Source organism: Monopterus albus, unplaced genomic scaffold (genome assembly GCF_001952655.1).
Source record: "Monopterus albus unplaced genomic scaffold, M_albus_1.0 scaffold27.1, whole genome shotgun sequence".
NCBI lineage: Eukaryota > Metazoa > Chordata > Actinopteri > Synbranchiformes > Synbranchidae > Monopterus > Monopterus albus.
The window spans coordinates 3023977-3045199 of NW_018127907.1; the positions used below are offsets into that span (position 1 = coordinate 3023977).

At 39.2% G+C, this 21223-nt stretch overlaps 1 protein-coding gene across 6 annotated transcripts in view; it reads left to right on the plus strand.

The window, feature by feature from the left end:
• Positions 1-21223, plus strand: part of st3gal5 (ST3 beta-galactoside alpha-2,3-sialyltransferase 5) — a 22395-nt gene extending 1172 nt beyond the window's left edge. Inside the window, exons 2-9 of one of the 6 annotated variants that reach the window (XM_020595475.1) lie at positions 1750-1872; positions 8047-8122; positions 13915-14035; positions 16196-16405; positions 17166-17299; positions 17590-17776; positions 18386-18544; positions 20683-21223. In XM_020595475.1, coding sequence (XP_020451131.1) covers positions 13925-14035; positions 16196-16405; positions 17166-17299; positions 17590-17776; positions 18386-18544; positions 20683-20940 — 1059 coding nt within the window. In that variant the 5' untranslated portion in view covers positions 1750-1872; positions 8047-8122; positions 13915-13924 and the 3' untranslated portion in view covers positions 20941-21223. The other 5 variants (XM_020595473.1, XM_020595474.1, XM_020595477.1 and 2 more) reach the window with 5 other exon arrangements.

Below are 21223 nucleotides of genomic sequence, written 5' to 3' on the forward strand. Positions count from 1 at the left end.
AGACCAATAAAAATAAAAATACACATATTATTATAAAATAAACTAAGTTAATAGTTAATTCAGAAAGTATTCAGAGCCCTTTTTGTCAACTGTGTATACTTTATTATAAATTGAGGGGGAAAATTCCATTTTTGCCCCCAAGTCTGCATTTACTCAGCCACATGACTGTGAAACCAAGGAAGGTTTTGGTAATTAAAAACAGTCAGAACTGTAGGACCTTATATACACAGGCGTGTGTACCTTTATAAACTATGTCCAGTTCATTAACTTTGCCACCTGACCACAGTTTGGCATCTGAAAACAGTTTGGTAATTTAATCTATTTGAAATTAAGTCGATAAAACAGTGTGGAAAATGTGAAGGGCTCTGAATACTTTTTGAAGCCACTGTATTATATATTCAGTGGACACACGACTAAGGTGCACCTGCAGTTCAATACAGCTCTGCTAGAAGAAGTTCAAGGCAAGGCTGCTTTATTTCTATAGAACACGTCCTACAGAGGCAATTCAAAGTGCATTACATAAGGAAAGAAAAACAGCAACAGCTTTACAAAATAAGCATTAAAATTAGGCAAGACAAAATGAAGATAAATCACTGTTAAAATGAGATATAATGCATAAAATGTAAATGAAAACAAATAGACATAGTAGAATGTCCAAAACATTATTATCTAGTAGTTACAGTGCAGTTGTAAGTTGCCCTGACTGCAACAGATGAAACTAAAAAGCAGCATAGTAACCGTGCATTTGAAGTAACAGGAAACCTGCAGAGGTTAGACAGTTTAGACTTGAAAGTGGCTAGAGTTGAAGTACAATTATTAAGTTCATAATGTTTATTTTGGTGTATATTGTCAGAAGTGTGTAAATTAATTTATATCTTTATTACTAAGGTCATAAGGGTTTGTTTGTACTGAACTACATTATATTGAGTATTTATAATTTGTGTACTGTTTACTTGGCCTGAACAAATAATCATTTAAATCAATACTGCATATAAAAGAATTCAGCTATGTTTTCAGCTCAAAGCATTTTTTTTAAATGTTACAAACAATAGCAGAGCAACATATCTCTGGGCCTGGTTCCAGACTGTACCAGTGGATCCTCAAACCATAATGAAATGTTTATAAAGGAGTGCCCAGTGTCCTGTGCAAATAATTGACTACAAATATACAGTCTTCCTTGATGGCACCTCATTAGAATCAGTTGGAAAATAGTGCAATAATCACCCTTTTATCCTGCTACAAGAGGTAGTAAAATTGGTGGATTTCAGTTTAAAGGTTCATTCACTAAGAGTTTGCACATTGGGGGATATTTACTAAACCTATTGCAAATTACCATTAGGAAGAGAAAGGATTGTGGCACCACAGTTTTTTTTTTAATTTGCAGCATATTTACCAGTGCTGATGATGTAAATGAGAACAGCTGCTGCCTGCAGGCTGCAGGCTGCAGGCTGCTGTGCATGTGTGGTCCGAGAGGAAGTGTATGTAGAGATATGTAGAGATACTGCTTGCAGCCAATGATGCATGAAATTTTTTGTATAAGATGATGTTATGGGGTAGGACTAGATAAGTCTGACTTCTTCCTACTCCATTCAAACATGTACTAGGTATAAGCAAACTGATTCTGAATCAGCATTGGTTGGATTTGTATAATTATGTGTGTGTTGATGTTGTTTGTTCTGCATGTTTGAAAGAATAAATAAAATAAAATAAAATAAAATAAAGTGTGTCTGACTGTCCCTGTGTGTCCAGGATAACACCCCTGAGAGCCAGAGTGCTTCATGCTTTAGCAGAAGCAGAGAAACCAGAAGAGTGTTCAGAACCCAGCGTGAATGAGAACAACATGAGGCTTCCTCTATGCCGGCCACCACACAGGTGATAGTCACACAACATTGTGCAAAGATTCCTGCCGTTTTTCAGTGCAAACCATGGTGGTTAGATATTGTAGACACAGCTGACTTGGCTTATGAGTGTTCCTGAGAACAAATTTACAATATGTGTCTAGTATGTTCTGAGTGAACATGTACAGCAATATGCAAAAACTATAAATGTAGAAATATAAAAATGAAAACTAAGAAACATGTATAGGATATACATTTGTTATCCATACCGTTTATTCCTGAATAAAGTCACGGGTGGGAGTACTGGAGCCAATCCTAGCTGACATGGGCAAAAGGCAGAGTACACCCTGGACAGGGCTGACACTTGGAGACAAACAACAACACCCACTCACACAGGCAATTTAGAGTTACCGGTCAACCTAAGCTTTGGACTGTGGGAGGAAGCCGGTGTACCCGGAGAGAACCCACGCAAGCACAGGGAGAATATACAAACTCCAGACAGAAAAGCACTGGGTTGGCCCAGGCTGTCTTTAGGAAAATAGCCTGTCTTCTGGCTATTTAGGAAAATTAAATGCTGTTAAATGTCCTGTCATTAAACAATGAAAATTAAATTGATGGGTAATCATAAATTATGATGGAATTTTTATGACTGTCCACAAAAATGACAGACAACAAGAAAGTCTAGTGTGACCTCTATTTCATTAAATACAAATTATTTTTCACCTTTGTAATAATTAAAAATTTTGACTTTAGAAAAACCTAAATTTAATGATTAAATGAATAAATACATGAATAAACCGAAATGGATTTTCCACCCATAAACATTAAAGTACATAAATATTTGTCTTTTGGATGAGATTAAGTTTGCCATGTTGGCAGAGGACAGAAATGTGTTGGGAGAGCACACATCCAGAACTGGCACGTTTATTGAACCTGTACAGAGTACATTTCAACACCTCCACTTTGGAACGTATTTACACTGAACAATGAACTTATGAAACTTTACATGTTTTTTTCCCTGGTGATGGGCTTAAGGAAAACATCTACCACTATGTTGCCTGTGGGACAGTACATCATCCAGTGCTGATCTTACAAAATAGTACTTAATGTCAATGTGTTTGCACCTCTGATGGCAAACTGGATTTCTCAATAAGGCAAGCACTCCCCGATTGTCCTTGTAAACCTTCACAGGTCCATAATGATGACTTCTGTCCATGTTATTTAAGAGTCATGTGAGGTAGACCTTCTTGCACTGCAAATGAGCCCTGATTTACTAAATACATGCTCTGAAGCGGGATCTGGACTTCACTGTCCTCAAAGGACATTCTTTTCTCGCAACCTGGCTGCCATGACGCCCCATGGTCAGGTCCTCGGCACTCAAGTCCATCTTTACACTGTCGTAGCTGCCACCTGAACTGTACTGAGGGGACTTAAGACACACACACAGAACATTACATCATCTCATGGTTCTTTGTCTCCAACTGCAAGTAATCTAGACCATTAGTGTAGAAAAACAGAAAAAACAGCTTGGTGGACAGCATTCATGAAGATAATGAGGCTTCTACAAGTGGTACAGAAACACACGTGACCCCAGCCAGTCAACATCCAGTATCAGCTGAAGTTATCTTATAATTGAGGCTAACTGTCTTAAACAGTTATGAACTTAAGCATACATTCAAAAACCAATAAAGTGCAGGTAGTTGTCATGGAAACGAAGCGGTAAGGGGCAAAACGTCTGTCTAACAATTAATCAATTAGTCGATCAGCAGAAATTTAATTAACAACTACTCTGGTAATAAAACAATAGTTTGATACATTTTTTAGGAAGACAAATAATTCACTGGTTCAATCTGAGAATTTGTTCAAATCCTTTTTAACTGTAAATTTGATGTTTGTGGTTTTACACTAACAAAGTCTGAGGACGTCACCTCAGGGTGTGGTTACAGCAGTTTTCTCCATTTTCTGCTGTTTTATTGACCACATGATGAATATGCAGCAGTTCTTCATGAAGTGTGCGTCCCATCCGACGACAGACAATGACCCCTCTGTGGCCCTCGACCTCATCATGAGCAACACCAGAGATGTGCCGTGCATCGCCTGCACCGATGTCATGTAACACAAACACACACACACACACACACACACACACACACAGGGTGTGTTACATTTCAGTCTGTCCTGCCCTGCTCTGATGATTTGTCTTCGGTCGAAGATGGAAAGTATCACTGCAGATAAAACTTCAGTTTCAGTTCAAATCCATATCATTTTGTTGGAATGGCCACATTCAGACACCAAGAGTAAAGTGAAAGGAAAAAATATATATAGAACTTAGTTTCTGAAAGTTTGAAAACAGCAGATTAAACTCTGTTTTTAAATGGAGTCATAGTTTTTAAACAGCAGCCAAAGTCTGCAGTAAAAAGAAGCAAAATGCTGAGTGCAGTCTGTGCCACTTATGAGAGAACCAGTAAGAAGAACAGAACCAAATGCTACTGACTGAAGGTAAATGAACATGAATATTTGGTACTTTAGTAATAATAAGTAAATAGAACAGTAAAAATGACAGTAATGAGGTCTGATTGTGTGAGAACACTCCATTGTTTGGTCTGCTGACTGATTATTGATGGTCCCTGCCTGTTCTTCAGGGATGTGGTGCTGGTCTTCCAGTGTCCCAAGCGTCATGTGATCTGTCTGGACTGTTTCCGTCGATACTGTGAGACACGACTGAACGAGCGACAGTTTGTGCATCATCCTGAGATCGGATACTCACTGCCCTGTGCAGGTGACACGATTCTGGTTTCTGCTTAGCTCAGTGCTTCTGAGTTTCACCTGAAATCTGTTCACACCTTTCTTTTTAAAATTATTTGTCATATTATTAAGCATACAGAACATACAACAGTGTGCCAGTGGAGCACAAAACTTGTTGACCATCTCGTTCTTTATGTAAGAATGTGAGGAGCATCTTTGTGAAGAGAACTTTTATCGAGACATTGGTTATTTGTTGTATATGTCCCATGTCAGATTTGGCACTAGACATCCTGGTGATACTCTGTCCTCTAGGGGTGTAAACAGAGTGATGTGGTGTATGCAATTAAGTGTAGTCAAGAGTGTAACGACTTGTACATTGGTGAAACTAAGCAGCCGCTTCACAAACACATGGCCCAACACAGGAGGGCCAACTCCAGTGGACCAGAGTCAGCAGTCCACCTCCACCTGAAGGCCAAAGGACACTCTTTTGAGGACTGTGAAGTCCAGATCCTCTCCAGAGAACATCGCTGGTTTGAGAGAGGAGTTAAGGAAGCTATTTTTGTAAAAAAATAGAACACCCCTCACTAAATAGGGGTGGTGGACTAAGACACAACTTGTCATCCATCTACAATCCTGTTTTGAGATCTTTGCCCAAACATGCCCACCAGGACAATAGGCATCGGTCGACAGGGGAGGATTCAAAGACAGTTAACGACGCTCACCGATACTGGGCTATAACGACTCAGTCGGTAGGGGACATTGTTGGCCTTCAAAGGACTGAAACACCACCGAGGGGGATAAATATCTCCGGCTCATCACCAGTCAGTCAGAACTGATGAAGCCTCTTGGATGAGAGATGAAACGTCATCGACCTAGAAACCTAAGTCCAGTTGACTTTTTCCAAGTTTTTTCAGTTTACTATGACCTGGATGACTGAGAATCTGCACAGATAGGTTCATTGTTTGGTGTAAATAAGTTCCAGATATAAATTGAGGGGGAAAATCCCATTTTTGCCACCCAGTCTGCATTTACTCTGCCACATGACTGTGAAACCATGTGTTGTCTGCGGTTCTTTTTACCATGCTAACTCTGAGAGACGAAGCAGTCCAAGTAATTTCAAAACAGTGCTGATTTATTCAATGATCACAGGTAAAAATTAACATTACACCTTATCTTGCACCTCCAACATGCACGCAGGCAGCTGAAAGATGAAAAGACCCCGAACTACAACAGCCCTATACATTATATAACTTCAGGCTAACCCCATTCTACACAGGAGATGCCAAACAGTGACGTTTCCCGGTGCCAGCTTTGCAGCTGGCCAGAGCTGTAGTCAAAACATGAGGAAAAATCAATGTGTGATTGTCTGTTGATTATGTGGTGTGTAGCTAAAAACATTCTAACACGACCTCTAGTGACATGTCCTAACATTAAACATAAGAACATATTATGGCTAAGGCTACAGTTATACACGTCATAATAATAATATTAAACATCCTGTCTTGTAACAGTCATCAACTTTCTATCTAGTTATCCTTGACCATATGCAACCTGCTGCAACTCATGAGAATGACTAAGCATTTAACAGCCTGAGCTAGACATCCTGTCTACTCTAAATATTTCTAATACATCAAGTATCTAACCAGTATCTATCTGACTAAAAATACCTAACACATGGAAGGTTTTGGTTTGAGATAAATGTCTCCGGCTCAACACTAGTCAGTCAAAACTGATGAAGCCTCTTGGATGAGAGGTGAAACGTCTTTGACCTAGAAATCTAGTCCAGTTGATTTTTTTCTAAGCTTTTTCAGCTTACCATGACCTGGATGACTAAGAATCTGCACATACTAAGCAGCAGTTTCCTTAGTAGTTCCCCATTGTAGTCAGACAGAATACCCACTTCAACGGTGACACTGTCCAATGCATGGATGCAAATTAAGAATGGATCTATTTAGCAAATTGCAGAACAAGGAGAAAAGAATAACAAAACCCACTAGGCCAAGCCACATAGCATGGATGCAAATTAAGAACGGATCTATTTAGCAAATTGCAGAACAAGGAGAAAAGAATAACAAAACCCACTAGGCCAAGCCACATAGCATGGATGCAAATTAAGAACGGATCTATTTAGCAAATTGCAGAACAAGGAGAAAAGAATAACAAAACCCACTAGGCCAAGCCACATAGCATGGATGCAAATTAAGAACGGATCTATTTAGCAAATTGCAGAACAAGGAGAAAAGAACAACAAAACCCACTAGAACAAGCCACATAAAGATGAGATTTGTACTTTATTAGAAGTGCTTTCAAACATTGTGGTTTACTGACTGATCATGTGAAATGCATTTGTGCAGTAGTCAAATATTTGTACTGAGGAGTCAGCTGACAAAATCCGTAATCTGGTACAGTCCTACTTACAATGTGTTAGGTATTTTTAGTCAGATAGGCATTGGTTAGACACTTCATGTATTAGAAATGTTTAGTGTAGACAGGATGTCTAGCTCAGGCTGTTAAATGCTTAGTCATTCCCATGGGGTACACCAGGTTGTTTATGTTCAAGGATAACTAGATAGAAAGTTGATTACTGTTAGGAGACAGAATGTTTATTATTATTATTATTATTATGATGTGTTTAATCATAATCATAATATTTTCTTATGCTTAATGTCATGACATGTCTGTAGATGTCATGTCAGAATGTCTTAGATACACACCACACAATCAACAGACAATCACACATTGATTTTCTTCATGCTTTGCCTACTGCTATGGCCAGCTGCAGAGCTGGCAACAGAGACGTCTCGGTTGACGTTTCTATGTAGTATGGGGCTAGCCCAACCGCGGGGATATAATGTATAGGCCTGGTGGGTTCAGGGTCTTTCATCTTACATCTGCCTGAAGCATAAGAAAATATTATGATTACGATTAGGATTAAACACGTCATAATAATAATAATAATAAACATTCTGTCTCCTAACAGTAATCAACTTTCTATCTAGTTATCCTTGAACATAAACAACCTGGAGTACCCCATGGGAATGACTAAGCATTTAACAGCCTGAGCTAGACATCCTGTCGACACTAAACATTTCTAATACATGAAGTGTCTAACCAATGCCTATCTGACTAAAATACCTAACAAATGTAACTCAAATCACATGGTAACATGCACCTCGCCATTTTGAGTATAGCCCTCCAGCTTCTCTTTTTTGTTCCATTCTGATGAGGCGAGTATGTAACTGATTTTTTCCTGTGTTATGGCATTCCTAAAAACTCTTTTGAAGTAAACTCATACATTATCTGATCTGATGCACTTGACTTCCCCATAGGGGGCAGTGTCTGCTAGGAACTTTAATGTAGCTTTAACAGTACCAGCCTTGCTTTTGAGAACATACACAAAAATACTCCCTCAGTAGATACCTGTGAATCTCACCATGTATTTGTAACGTTCCTTTGTCTCTAGGTTAGTTGGCCCTGCCAAATCAGCACGCAGTAGCTCTAACAGGCAGATATACAAACCTCGCCCCTCTATCACTGGAGTAGGTATTACAACTGTACTGTTAAGTAACGGACTGCTGAGTAATATGTCTCCATTTGTTAAACATCTACTTATAAAACATATAGGTTTATAAGAGAATAAAAACTCATAATGTAACACCTGAATGTTTTGTTCTTGGATACATGTATTGTATTTTTATTGTATTTTTCTAGACAAAAAAAAAATATCATGTTGAAGTGTGCACAAAAACTTGAAACATGCACTGTTTGGGTTGTGACCTGTAGTGGTTCACTTCATGTACAGTATCTCAAAATTGTACCTAAGTAGCTATAGTAGCTGTACATTGATACTTTGCAACACTGTCTAGCAGAGAATATTTTTTTACCTGTGACTGTAAATCACTGAAAACCTGCAGCCTATGGTGCACTATGGGGCAGTGCTAACATCTTGGGATTGCCCATGGCTCTGACCTAGTTGTACATGTAGTTGTTGATGAGGAGGAGGCCACTGGTTACCTGCTGTAGGAAGAGGGGAAAGGAGAAAACAAATACACTGGTGTTAGCTGCCATGGTCCTGGGATGCACGGGTTTGTTGGACTGCTGATTTAGCACAGATCAAATAAGATTAACACCATCTGAAAGGACCGTATGAATGCTTCTGACCATGCTGTTGTAACATGAGGGAGGAGTGGGAAATATAAATAAACTTATTCTACAACATGTGAATGATTTAATTTTGCTACTTGAAGAACGTGATGATGCATTTTTATTTAAAAACTATGCATGCCCGTTAAAAAGGTGTTTCTTTAAACAATTCATTTACTTTTTAAATATTAATTTCATTTTAATTTAATTTAAAGAGAAACATCACTAAACTAATCAAAACTAGAGGGAGAAATTTTTTTTTTTGTTAAAAAGGGAGCTACAAAAATATTTTGTTTAGTATTACTTAAATACTTATTTAATTTACAACTATTAATATTTAGAGAAAACAATCCTGCATTAAACCATATTATACTGTTAAACATCCGCTTTTATTTCAAATTCAAATTATGAATTTTTTTTGTTTGCACCTATCAGAACTAGGGTTGAAACTGGGTTGTTTTTTTTTTTGTTTGTTTGTTTTTTAGGGCTGGACCCAAGTATCCAAATATTAGAATATTTGTTAGTTGGGAAGATAATCAGTTTTCAATTTTAGTATTCGAATATTTGCCCCACCCTCTGTGTCCCCATTTTCATCCAGACACACCTGCTGGTGCAAAGTCGATAGACTGCTGCTTGGTAAAAAGGCAACATGATGTGCGTGTCATGAAAACAGTGATGGTGCAGGTAGGAAATTAGGAAAAACAGACAACGCTGCCTGTACCGCACACTATGCGTTGTTTGCAAAATAGGGCCCCGTGACTTAAATTGAAGATAGTACAAAATCAGAGTGGCTGTTGTCGGGTTTGTGTCCTCACTTCAGCTGGTGGACAAACAGACAACAGGCTCTTTGCTGTTAGCCGAAGATCATTTATGATGTCTTTACAGATCACTCTGTAACAGCACTGAATAATCAGAGTGAACTATGGCTTCTCTGTAGTTCCAAGTGAGATGTCTTCATGGTTAAAACTATCAGTAAATCTCACATCAGTGATGGAAATGTAGAATACATTTTGTGTATAAGCAAATGGTTACGATCTGTTACATTAAATATTACATAATAACTTTGATTAGCTTTTTGTTTAGTTTTATTAATCCAAACCACTGCCAGATGGGTAAAGAGGTACTTTTAGCTGCAACACAATGTCCACCCATTAACGAGTAAGTAAGTCAAAACTCTGGCTGCAGTGAATTCTAGATCTTGGTGACCTTTGGGTGGCTTGGAATAGCGTTGATGCATATTTAGATTCATTGATCTGTGGGAAAATACATTTAAAGAATAACCTAACTTTAACCCAGAAAGGATGTGTTATGGAAACGCTCGACACAAGGGTGAGCGAGCGGAGAAAACAGCAGACCCAGGCGGCTGGCTTCGGTGCAAGCAAAGATTTATTTACAGTGTTTAAGTAGTGCAACAATATATACAAAGTGAAGTGGTGAATATAACCGGGTGTCGACCAACAGTAGTAGGAGTTATGGTACGTGGAGTGATGATGGACCGGGCTGCAGGGGTTGGAATCACTCCTGGGCTGGTCGGGCAGGAGATCCGGTTGACTGAGGAGGTAATAGGAGAGATACAGTTAAATTGGAGACTGTGCATCGACCTGTGATGGTGGTGGCTGGTGGAGCTGAGGGTGCCAGGATCCAGAGGAGAGGTCCAAACGTAGAAGGAAGCAGTGAACACACAAACATACGTAGAATAACGGAATAAACAAGAAAGAGCAATAATCCTAGGGAGGTCTGATGACGTAGAAAGAACTAGCAGGGGAGTGACGGGTGAGCAGAGTATAAATGAGGAGTGAGACAAAAGAGGTGCAGCTGATGAGTGTCAGAAAATCAGGGCAGGTGTGTCTAATCAAATAATCAGTGTGAGGGAGCTGACTAGGGCGAGAAAAGAGAAGAAAGGAAGGTGCAGCCGGGCAAACCTGACAGGATGGCTGCTGCTTTTTTATAAACTGACAACCAGACAAACTGGTTTTAGCATCAGCACCTTTCAGTTGTCTCTAAACATTAAAGTGAGCCATAGCTTCTGGGGTTTTGGCAGCAACAGTGACATTCAAAAAAACATTGGTTTTTCATTTCCATCCCCAAAAGCTCTTGAATATTTCACTGTTCACTAAGATTAGAATCTTTTACTAGGCACCATTCAAGAGTTGTACAACAGGCAGATCATATTCCTGTTTGAAATTAAGCCATCTCTGTTGCATTTTGCGGCTCCCTTTACCAGTCAGCTCCACCTACATTCATCTGTGCAGTGTCAGCTCAGAACTTTCACTGACTGACACTGCTCATTCATCACCAGATTTTCCTGTCGGCTCTGACATTATTTGCATTGTTTGCTTTGCTTGTTTGTTTGAACCCTTTTAGATATGGACAGGTAAGTTGTCTGCCTTTTGTTTACTCTCCTGTCTCCCCATTTTTGTAGATTATCATTAACCCTGCTGTGGTGTTTTCTTGATTTAGCCACATACCTGCGCAAATCAAAATCAAAATTTATTTATATAGCACTTTAAAAATGTCTGGTTGACCAAAGTACTTTACAAGATACAATTGGTTTTCCTGTCAGGTTTGCTCGGCTGCACCTACTTTCTCACTCCCCTCACTCTGTTTTCTCTCCCTTACCCTGATTATACTATCCTTTACACCTGCTTACTTCCAGCTGCACCTGATTAGTTTCTCTCTATTTAGTCCCTGCTCTTCGTTCACTCCCCTGCCAGTTCTTTCTAGCTTTTCTCAGGCCCGTTTGTTCCCCGTTGTTCTTTTTGATCAGTATTAGTGTTTTTGTCTCCTTCTATCAAGCTGCTTGGATTCATTCCCTCCTCGCCTCAGTCGCTCCTTCGGACCACGGACCTCCTCCACTCTACTTCATCACCACCCTGCAGGTCGATGCACAGTCTTCTACTCACCGTATGTACTATTTCTGTTCATCTTCAGTTGCATCCCACTCGACCAGTCCAGGAGTGAGTCCCAGTGTCCGCAGCCCGGTCCTCTTCTCATCATCTCCACCATTGACTGTGTTACCCTCCTAGCTCGACACCCGGTTCCCATTATTATTCTGCTGTTCATTTATTGTCACTTATTTTCTTTATTATTATTATTATTATTATTTTTATTATTATTATTAGGCTGTCTGTTTCATGTTGTCACTTTTACTGTGTTTAGGTTGATGTAGCCACTCACTTAAAGCCGAGCAGACAATGTATGGATTCGGCCTGGTTTTAGAGCAGATTCAGTTTCCATCATGTTCCCGTGCATCCTGGAAATCCTGGAATTTTTTTAAACCAGTTTTCCAGTCAGTGGAAAAATCATGGAAATTGAGATAAATTGTAAATTGTCATGGAAAAACACTGGGTCATCCTGTAAAATAATTTTTGTATTTTCTTTTTGAGAGTAAACTGTCAGATCTCACCATGAGCTGGCAGCTAAAATCAGGGCAATGTGTGACATAAAATTAGAATAACAGTGAATGTTTATGACCTGTTTTTAGTGGGCTAATGCTTTTGTACACTCTGAATAACCTGAAACATTAGCCTTTGAGTGCACCACATCACGTGAGGTTGGTGAAGACAGTGGCGTCTGAAATTGCCTGCTTGCCTACTACATAGCAGGCTAAAATGTGTATGCAAGACAAGTGTTAAGTCTGAATTCTTAGTATGGAAAATATGTATGCAAGTAATACCCGAATGACTGGCATAACTTTATAGTATGGAAGCAGTGGAAACTACATTATCCCATCAGCCCACGGTGGTGGCAGGGTAGGCTCAAAGCTGTCACAATTGTCATCCTAAAACTGTTATGATGCAACTTCATTAAATTTTTTATTTAATTTAATAATTTCCAGGCAAGAAAATAGCCATCTGTTTTTCAAATATGTGGTCAGTCTCTGCACACAGTGTTTCCTAATTTCCATATGCACACCCCTAATAAACACATGATTCTGAAAAACTATTGTATCCTTTGTGGGCAATTCACTTATCTGTGATGTCCATTGCCAATAAACCTACACAAATGCATTTAGAAATTATATAAAGATTCTTCAGAACTTGAACTAAGAATAATCACAATATAGTGATATCGTATAGTAATACAAAGTTTTCTTCATTATTGAAGTAATTCCGTGATAGTTGTTAATGCTTTTATATCCATGATGGTTTTTATTATTAGTTTTTTCTGTCATATTGGTTGCCAAAGATGCCTATATGTTGGTGTTAGCATGTTTCCATTTGGCAGATTAGAAAAACATTTTTAAATGTCTAAATTACAGTCAATAATACACAAATGTGCCATAGAATGGGAGAGCAATCATATGGCGTCTATGTATATGAGTTAATCAGTGTTTACCCATTATTTGGCCCCAACGAGGGGGGTGCCAGGCCATGTCGTCATAAATCATCAGAGCCCCACACATAAGGGGTGGGAACTCATCCCCCCGTTTATGTTTCACATGATGCAAGTCTCTCGGTCTCCCTGATTTTATCATAAATGCAAAATCCATGCGTATCAGACAGTAGTCACTTCAGACAATTAGTAGATAATACATATTCTATTTGACATTATGTTGTAAAATGGAAGCAGGTGCAACCACATCTAGTGCTACCATTTGAAAGACCCGTATGAAATGTTAGTTTAGAGCAATGGCTATAATGCTTATTAAAGTTCTGATTCCTCTAGCCACCACATTCTCATTCTGAGTCTGCATCTCAGTCCTCTGTGTCCAAATTCAAACAACTTCATTGTCATCACAGTGGTAAAAATTTGCATGACACAATTCCAGTCACCACCTACATTATCAAACTAGGAATCAGGAAATTACATTCACAAACTAGAAAACTGCATTTCCTGTTGAAAATGCGTGTGTGGATGCGAATTGCTAAAAGATCGCCCAGAATATGCTGAAGACTTTGTCACCTGAATGGTTTTGCGAGCTGAAAGTATGCTGAAGTAGAATTTCCCCATTCTTTTGAATGGTGCAAAACTTTCAAAATAAATCTATATATTTAAGAAGTATGGAGTTTAGAAAGGTTCTGAATAGAAGCATGAATGTCCTTGAAGAGCTGAACATTTTAAGTGTTTAACAATGTTATGAATCATTACACCATTTCAACAATGGTGATATTTACTTGTGTCATTGAAACACAATAGATCATACTCTAAAAGACCCACCTGGCTCTGTGTGTTTGTGTCTCTCCAGGCGTGGATACATGATCACTGTGGTTTTAGGTTTGCTGTTATTGGTGATATTCTTTCTACCACTGATTTCAAAAACGACACACAAACCCCTGGAGTGGCATGTCAGCCCTGAACACAAAAAGGTGAGCGTAAGGTAGAGCTTTTATGACTACTGTATACTGAAAGTTATTGGTATTCAAAAGTGAAAGTTAAAATGACAGTTGTATAAAATACAGTGGTGTGAAAAAGTGTTTGCCCCCTTACTGATTTCTTATCTTTTTGCATGTTTGTCACACTGTAATGTTTCAGATCGTCAAACAAATTTATATATTAGTCAAAGATAACACAAGTAAACACATCATGCAGTTTTTAAATGAAGGTTTTTATTATTAAGGGAAAACAAAATCCAAAACTATATAGCCCTGTGTGAACAAGTGTTTGCCCCCCTGTCAAAACACTGGTTTATCGCACCTGAGTTCAATTTCTATAGCCACACCCAGGCCTGATTACTGCCACACCTGTTCGCAATCAAGAAATCACTTAAATAGGACCTGCCTGACAAAGTGAAGTAGACCAAAAGATCATCAAAAGCTAGACATCATGCCGAGATCCAAAGAAATTCAAAAACAAATGAGAAAGAGAATAATGAAGCTCTATCAGTCCGGAAAAGGTTATAAAGCCATTTCTAAAGCTTTGGGACTGCAGCGAACCACAGGGAGAGCCATTATCCACAAATGGCGAAAACATGGAACAGTGGAGAACCTTCCCAGGAGTGGCCGGCCGACCAAAATTACCCCAAGAGCGCAGCGACAACTCATCCAAGAGGTCACAAAAGACCCCACAACAACATCCAAAGAACTGCAGGCCTCACTTGCCTCAGTTAAGGTGAGTGTTCATGACTCCACCATAAGAAAGAGACTGGGCAAAAATGGTTTGCATGGCAGAGTTCCAAGACGAAAACCACTGCTGAGCAAAAAGAACATAAAGGCTCGTCTGCTCAGCAGTGGTTTTTGTCTTGGAACTCTGCCATGCAAACCATTTTTGCCCAGTCTCTTTCTTATGGTGGAGTCATGAACACTCACCTTAACTGAGGCAAGTGAGGCCTGCAGTTCTTTGGATGTTGTTGTGGGGTCTTTTGTGACCTCTTGGATGAGTTGTCGCTGTGCTCTTGGGGTAATTTTGGTCGGCCGGCCACTCCTGGGAAGGTTCTCCACTGTTCCATGTTTTCGCCATTTGTGGATAATGGCTCTCACTGTGGTTCGCTGCCGTCCCAAAGCTTTAGAAATGGCTTTATAACCTTTTCCGGACTGATAGAGCTCCATTATTCTCTTTCTCATTTGTTTTTGAATTTCTTTGGATCTCGGCATGATGTCTAGCTTTTGAGGATCTTTTGGTCTACTTCACTTTGTCAGGCAGGTCCTATTTAAGTGATTTCTTGATTGCGAACAGGTGTGGCAAGAGAAATTGAACTCAGGTGCGATAAACCAGTGTTTTGACAGGGGGGCAAACACTTGTTCACACAGGGCTCTATAGTTTTGGATTTTGTTTTCCCTTAATAATAAAAACCTTCATTTAAAAACTGCATGATGTGTTTACTTGTGTTATCTTTGACTAATATATAAATTTGTTTGACGATCTGAAACATTACAGTGTGACAAACATGCAAAAAGATAAGAAATCAGTAAGGGGGCAAACACTTTTTCACACCACTGTATCTATAATGGAGTAAAACCATCATTTTGCCCCAGATGATTGCAATATAACAGGAAAAAGGGAACAGAGCAGAAATTTCAGACTGGAGCTGGAGAAAACCAAAGTTATTTGGTTTGGAATAAAATAATACTTACTCCTATACATTAAAGTGACAAGTCTCAGCTTTAATTTGAGTAAGTTTACATCAGTATAGAAAGAAATGTTTTGGGAATATAGTCTTTTAGAGACACACTGCACAAAGTTTAGGGGTTCAAAAATAATTGGGCAGATACTCAGAACACCTTCAAAAGATCCTGAAGTCAAATAGGAAAAGCTTTTGTTAATTGGTATTTAATGTTTAGCTAATGCTTTGGAAAGCTTCTGTTTGTTGGAAGGGACAGCAGGTGATGATTTCATCACAGTGGTTTCTACTATGTTTGCCTATATATTGTATGACAAAACAAAGAGAAGCAAACTGGCATTAGAGGAAAAAAAGTAAATGGTATACATATTATAACCAGAAGGTCTGCTGCAGTGGAACACGTTCTGGTGATACTACTAGTTACCCTGTGCTTACACTTTGCTTTCACAACCTTTTGTTTTACTTACAGAAGGTGCACGAGCACGCACAAAGTGTGCTGGACAGTCAGTGTCGTCCCGGCAGCACTAGGCAGAGACTGTTAGCTCGACTTCCTGCTTCTAGTCACAGGACTCAGCCTTTCCTGTGGAAGAACATGCCGCTCCCTGATGAACTTTTCCAGTATCCACCACCATTTGGGTTCAAAGGTCATCAGGGCAGAGTAGAGGACCTGCTAAAGCTGGTGAATATAACTTTTTATCTGTCCATCATTTTACTGTTTTCTTTCTAATTTAGCCAGAATTTAACAATTATTTAGTGTATAGGGTAGCCATATTCACTTGTGTTCCTGACTGTGACATACGTACTAAAACCCACTAAAAGCTTTGTGTGTGATAAGAAGCATTTAACCTGTTTTGTAGACTGCCAGACATTCCACATGCAGATCTAGGGCAGTGACACACCTCATTAGGTACAACAGTTGAGCTTATAAACGGCTTGAGACCTGACTGACAAAAATTATTTTTGCAACGTCGACAAACATAGTTTGAGTAGGAATAATTAATGTGATCCATCTTTCTCAGAATGATGATGTAAGAAATTTGATAAACATCATTTTCTTGATAATTCATGATCCAGTTTGTCTACTACAATCTGCAAATACTTATTTACTGCCCCAAGTTTCTATAATGACTTAAATAACACGAAAACATGTAATAATACAGTAATATAACAGCTTGACGTGACTATTCACATTATAGCCATTTCATTTGTGACTAATGAAAACAAATGTATGATATCTCAGACTGCATTCTAACTAGTAGGACACAGTTTACCTCTACAGAGTGAGCCTAAACTTCAAATTCAAGATATCTTCAATTTATTTTCACTAATCTAATTTAAATTAAAGACGCCTTCACATCTTTAATAAAACAGAAGTGCATCCTTAACAGTAAGTGCAGACCATAAAAATAATGATTCTGCTTTTAAATTTTCCTTAAAAGCTTCCAAACTCAGACGACACTTCACAGATGAAGAAGACAGAACGTTGTCAGCGTTGCATGGTTGTGGGAAATGGAGGCATTCTCAGAGGCCTGGAGCTTGGCCCACTAATAAATCATTTTGACACCATAATCAGGTAAGGTTTGCATATAATTAGTCCCCTGGCAGTGTTTCTTGGAGCTGTGACAAGAAATGATGTCCAGAAGAGTGTAGATGCTCTTAACATGTTGAGTTAACAACAACATGCTTGACAAAAAAACAAGTACCTATGTACAGTATGTGGTGAATCCATGCTTGAGTTTTTGGTTGGACTCTAGCACCACATGTTCTGGTAATAGTCATCATTACTGTGTGGAATCAATGAAAACCACAAGTTAGTTTATTCCATTAATATCAGTTAATCATCGTCTGTGCCCCCTCCTACAGGCTAAATAGTGGCCCTCTGGAAGGGTTCAGTGTTGACGTTGGAAATCGAACCAGCATCAGAATGAGTTACCCAGAGGGCACGCCACACCCCTGGGTGGACAGAGACCCACACACTCTGTTTGTAGGTGTGACGTATAAACGTGTAGACATCAACTGGATGTCTGCTATGATCAGCAAGAATGCTGTGGTGAGTAGTGTTAGTGTATGTGTCCTATACTGATTTGATAAAGCTAGATTTTATTATGTATCAAATAGAAGAAGCAAAACAATTACATCTCTAAGGTGAGCTGAATCATAAATCAAGAATCCAGATTAGTCTGATAAAATCAAAAGGATCACAAATTTAAATTTAATTTGAGTTTGGAACATTTTGAAGAATGATACAACACAGAATTAAGAGAAACTAGTGAGTGTCACTGGAAAGAATAAACATTAACAATGTAAAAATTGAGTTATACTACATAAACAGTCACTTAAATCATATAAATGTAGCTATAAATACCATATTATAATATGTAGCTGTTGCCAAAAATTTGGTGCCAATTATGGTCACATTACACTTCACAGTCAACTTGAAAGCATACCTGCAAGTGGATGTAATTAATGTCAGACTCGACTCACCGGTTTTCTTCTTCACGCCCAAATGCCTGTTGTCAGCAGTGTGGGAATTTCCTGTTATTGGTTTGCTCATTGTGATTGAGATTCAAAAGCTGATCTGTAGTCTTTTTTTTACAGTATAAACAAACTTTGCACTGTTTGAGTCCTGGCTGTAACACACCTGTGCTTTGTGTTGCAGTCTCTGTGGGACCGACTTTTTTTCTGGAAGAGCATTCCAGATCAGGTCCCCGTTAAGCCCCACAGGTTCCGGCTTCTAAACCCACAGGTCATCGAAGAGACTGCATTTTATCTACTGAAATACCCTGCACCCACATCACGTCTGTGGGGCAGTGACCAGGTAATAGACATTTCTCATACCAGGGTACATTACAGGGTACATTAAAATAGGTCAAGCAGAGTAACGCTCGTCATGGGCGTTATGTACTATTGATTGAGCTGGACTGCAGCTCTAGATTGACCCAAAGAAATAAACAGAATTATAAAGATGATTTTTAAAAATGGCATGTAACTATATTATATAACTAAAGCATGTTAGTTTGCATCTTAGCACCAGTAGTAGAGGAAGTATTCACATCATTTACTTAAGTAAAAGTACTAATATCACACTGTAAAAGTCCTTCATTAATAATGTTAAGTAGAAATAAGTATTAACATAAAAACGTAAAGTATTAATAGTATTAGTAGGTTACTCAGTGCAGAAAAATGTTATATATTATGTAATTATATTAATAGCCCATCACTCATGCATTGTTTCAGAAGCAGGACTAGACCGTTGTAGCTGGTTGAGGTGAAGCCGTTTTGAACTATTTTGTGCAACTGTTCAGTCACACACACATGCTCATTTATGTGAGCCGAGAAGTTTGTGTGTGTCACTGGGGTCAGATCGAGATCAGTGCGAGTTCTTTTGTAAATCAGAGATTAACGAAAAAGCTTCTAAAAGCTAAAAGCTTCTTCCTCTGCTCAGCTGACTGCATGTGGGAGGGGGTACAGCCCCTCCCTCCTCTAAACAATGACCAACAAACAGTTAATGTGGAAAATGATTTTGATAGCGTGTTTTATAACTGAAGCTTATTGTTTGGGATTAGTTATAAACAGGACATACTTTAAAGTGTGCAGAGGGATGATGTTCATTTTTGGTACACGGTGCTTATCTTAATTTCTTTTCTGGTGGATGGAGTTTAGTGACAGGCCATCAGCCGCCTCCCCTCTGCCATTTTTCCACTGTGTGTGGTGCCCGTTGCAGAGTCTGACAGGCAGTCAGGGAAGAAAGGTGTGCATGCAGTGTGTTTTTCTTTTCAATACCTGTAATAAGAAAATGTCCATGTTATGATAGCCATCAATTTTCATACCATGGCTTACTGTGAAACCGGTATACTACTGCAGCCCTACTTGCTGGTTTAGAGACGAAACAGGGACTTCAGTGATGAAGATATTTCTGCAGGTCTGTGTCCTGCTTGGTCAACAGTTGTTTGATAAACTGCCAGTCTCCATTACTGGCTGAGGAGTGATCCTTCACATCATCATTTGGGAGGTGACAGTGGTGCGGTGGTCGTCTTCGCCTGCAGTCCACATGTCGAAGTGTCCTTGGGCAAGACACTGAACCCCCCCAGTGCCCGTGATGGTGGCGTGTATGCAGGCAGCGGCCCGGGGCCCTCGGCTCCAAACATAATTTTGTTGTACGTGTCACAATGTTACAGTGACAATAACTAAAAGCTTCTTCCTCTGCTCAGCTGACTGCATGTGGGAGGGGGTACAGGGGGTTTGCTGGGCAAAGTACCGGGCTTACTGCTTGTTGGGTTCCGATAGTGGGAACACACCATCAGTCTCTGTGCTGTCACAACTGACAAACATTATGCAACTTCTAAATTAATTAATTAATATCCATGACACTTGATAATTAAGAAAAATAAATAAAAACATAGATAAATGTCAGATTACTTTACATACAGTATATTCTCATCTACCGAGGTGCTGTCTTTGTTTTTTCTTTTACTGCAGCCCTGTGAACTCTAAAACCTCATAGTGTGATTATCTTGGCCAGATCCGTCTTATATAATGAAATGGATTTGAACAAGATAACCAGAAGATATATATGGAAATGTTAAGACAAATTTAAAGTTAGTGTGTGGTGGTGCACCCCACCCCACCCCCCACCCTACCCATGACAAAATGCAGCTTCCCTTCACATGCACTGGGGCTCCCTCTTGTTGTTGGTTTTGGATATTGCAATACTGGCAGTAATCAAACCAGTGTTACCATTTGTAGTCCCCATTGTAATTATGAACTTCCAGCTAAACATTATCTGAACTCATATTGAAGATTTAAAGACTGAGCCCAGGGGAGCCATTAATAGAAGAATTAAGATCATTCTTGTCTTCTGATACAGCACATTTATTTCCTGGGGTTTAGCATATACTGTACCACCTTGAGTGAGACTGACTTTTATATTTTACATTTTATATCATGGGTCTGCAGAATGTGCCTACCCTGGGGGTCTCTGCTCTGAATCTAGCCAGTCTGCTGTGTGACGAGGTCAGCCTGGCAGGCTTCGGCTACAATTTCTCCGATCACAGGATGCCACTGCATTACCACGACAGTATGCCCATGAGCGCAATGCTTCAGCAGTATATGCACAATGTGGACAAAGAAACAGAACTCCTCCGAATTCTCGTCAAAGATGGAACCATCACTGACGTGTCAGGGGGGATTTACTGCTCCTTCTGCACCAGTTGACCCCCAGAAATGTGAAGCTGTTTTCCCTTTTCTTGTCAAGTGCTTTCTAAGAACAACGTACATACTGTATGGAAATACAGAGAAGGACAGGGAGGAAAAGAAAACAGAGAAAAACTGGCACGAAGACCAGTTGAAATCTATAAATATGTCTCACAAAGTGCTTTGTGAAGAACAAAGCACGTAAAAAGAGCTAAGATTACTCTAACATTAGTGTCTACTTGGCTGGTCATGTTTTAGTATTTCAGTTCTAAAGAGTTTTGTAGTGGCCAATTTATGCATCTGA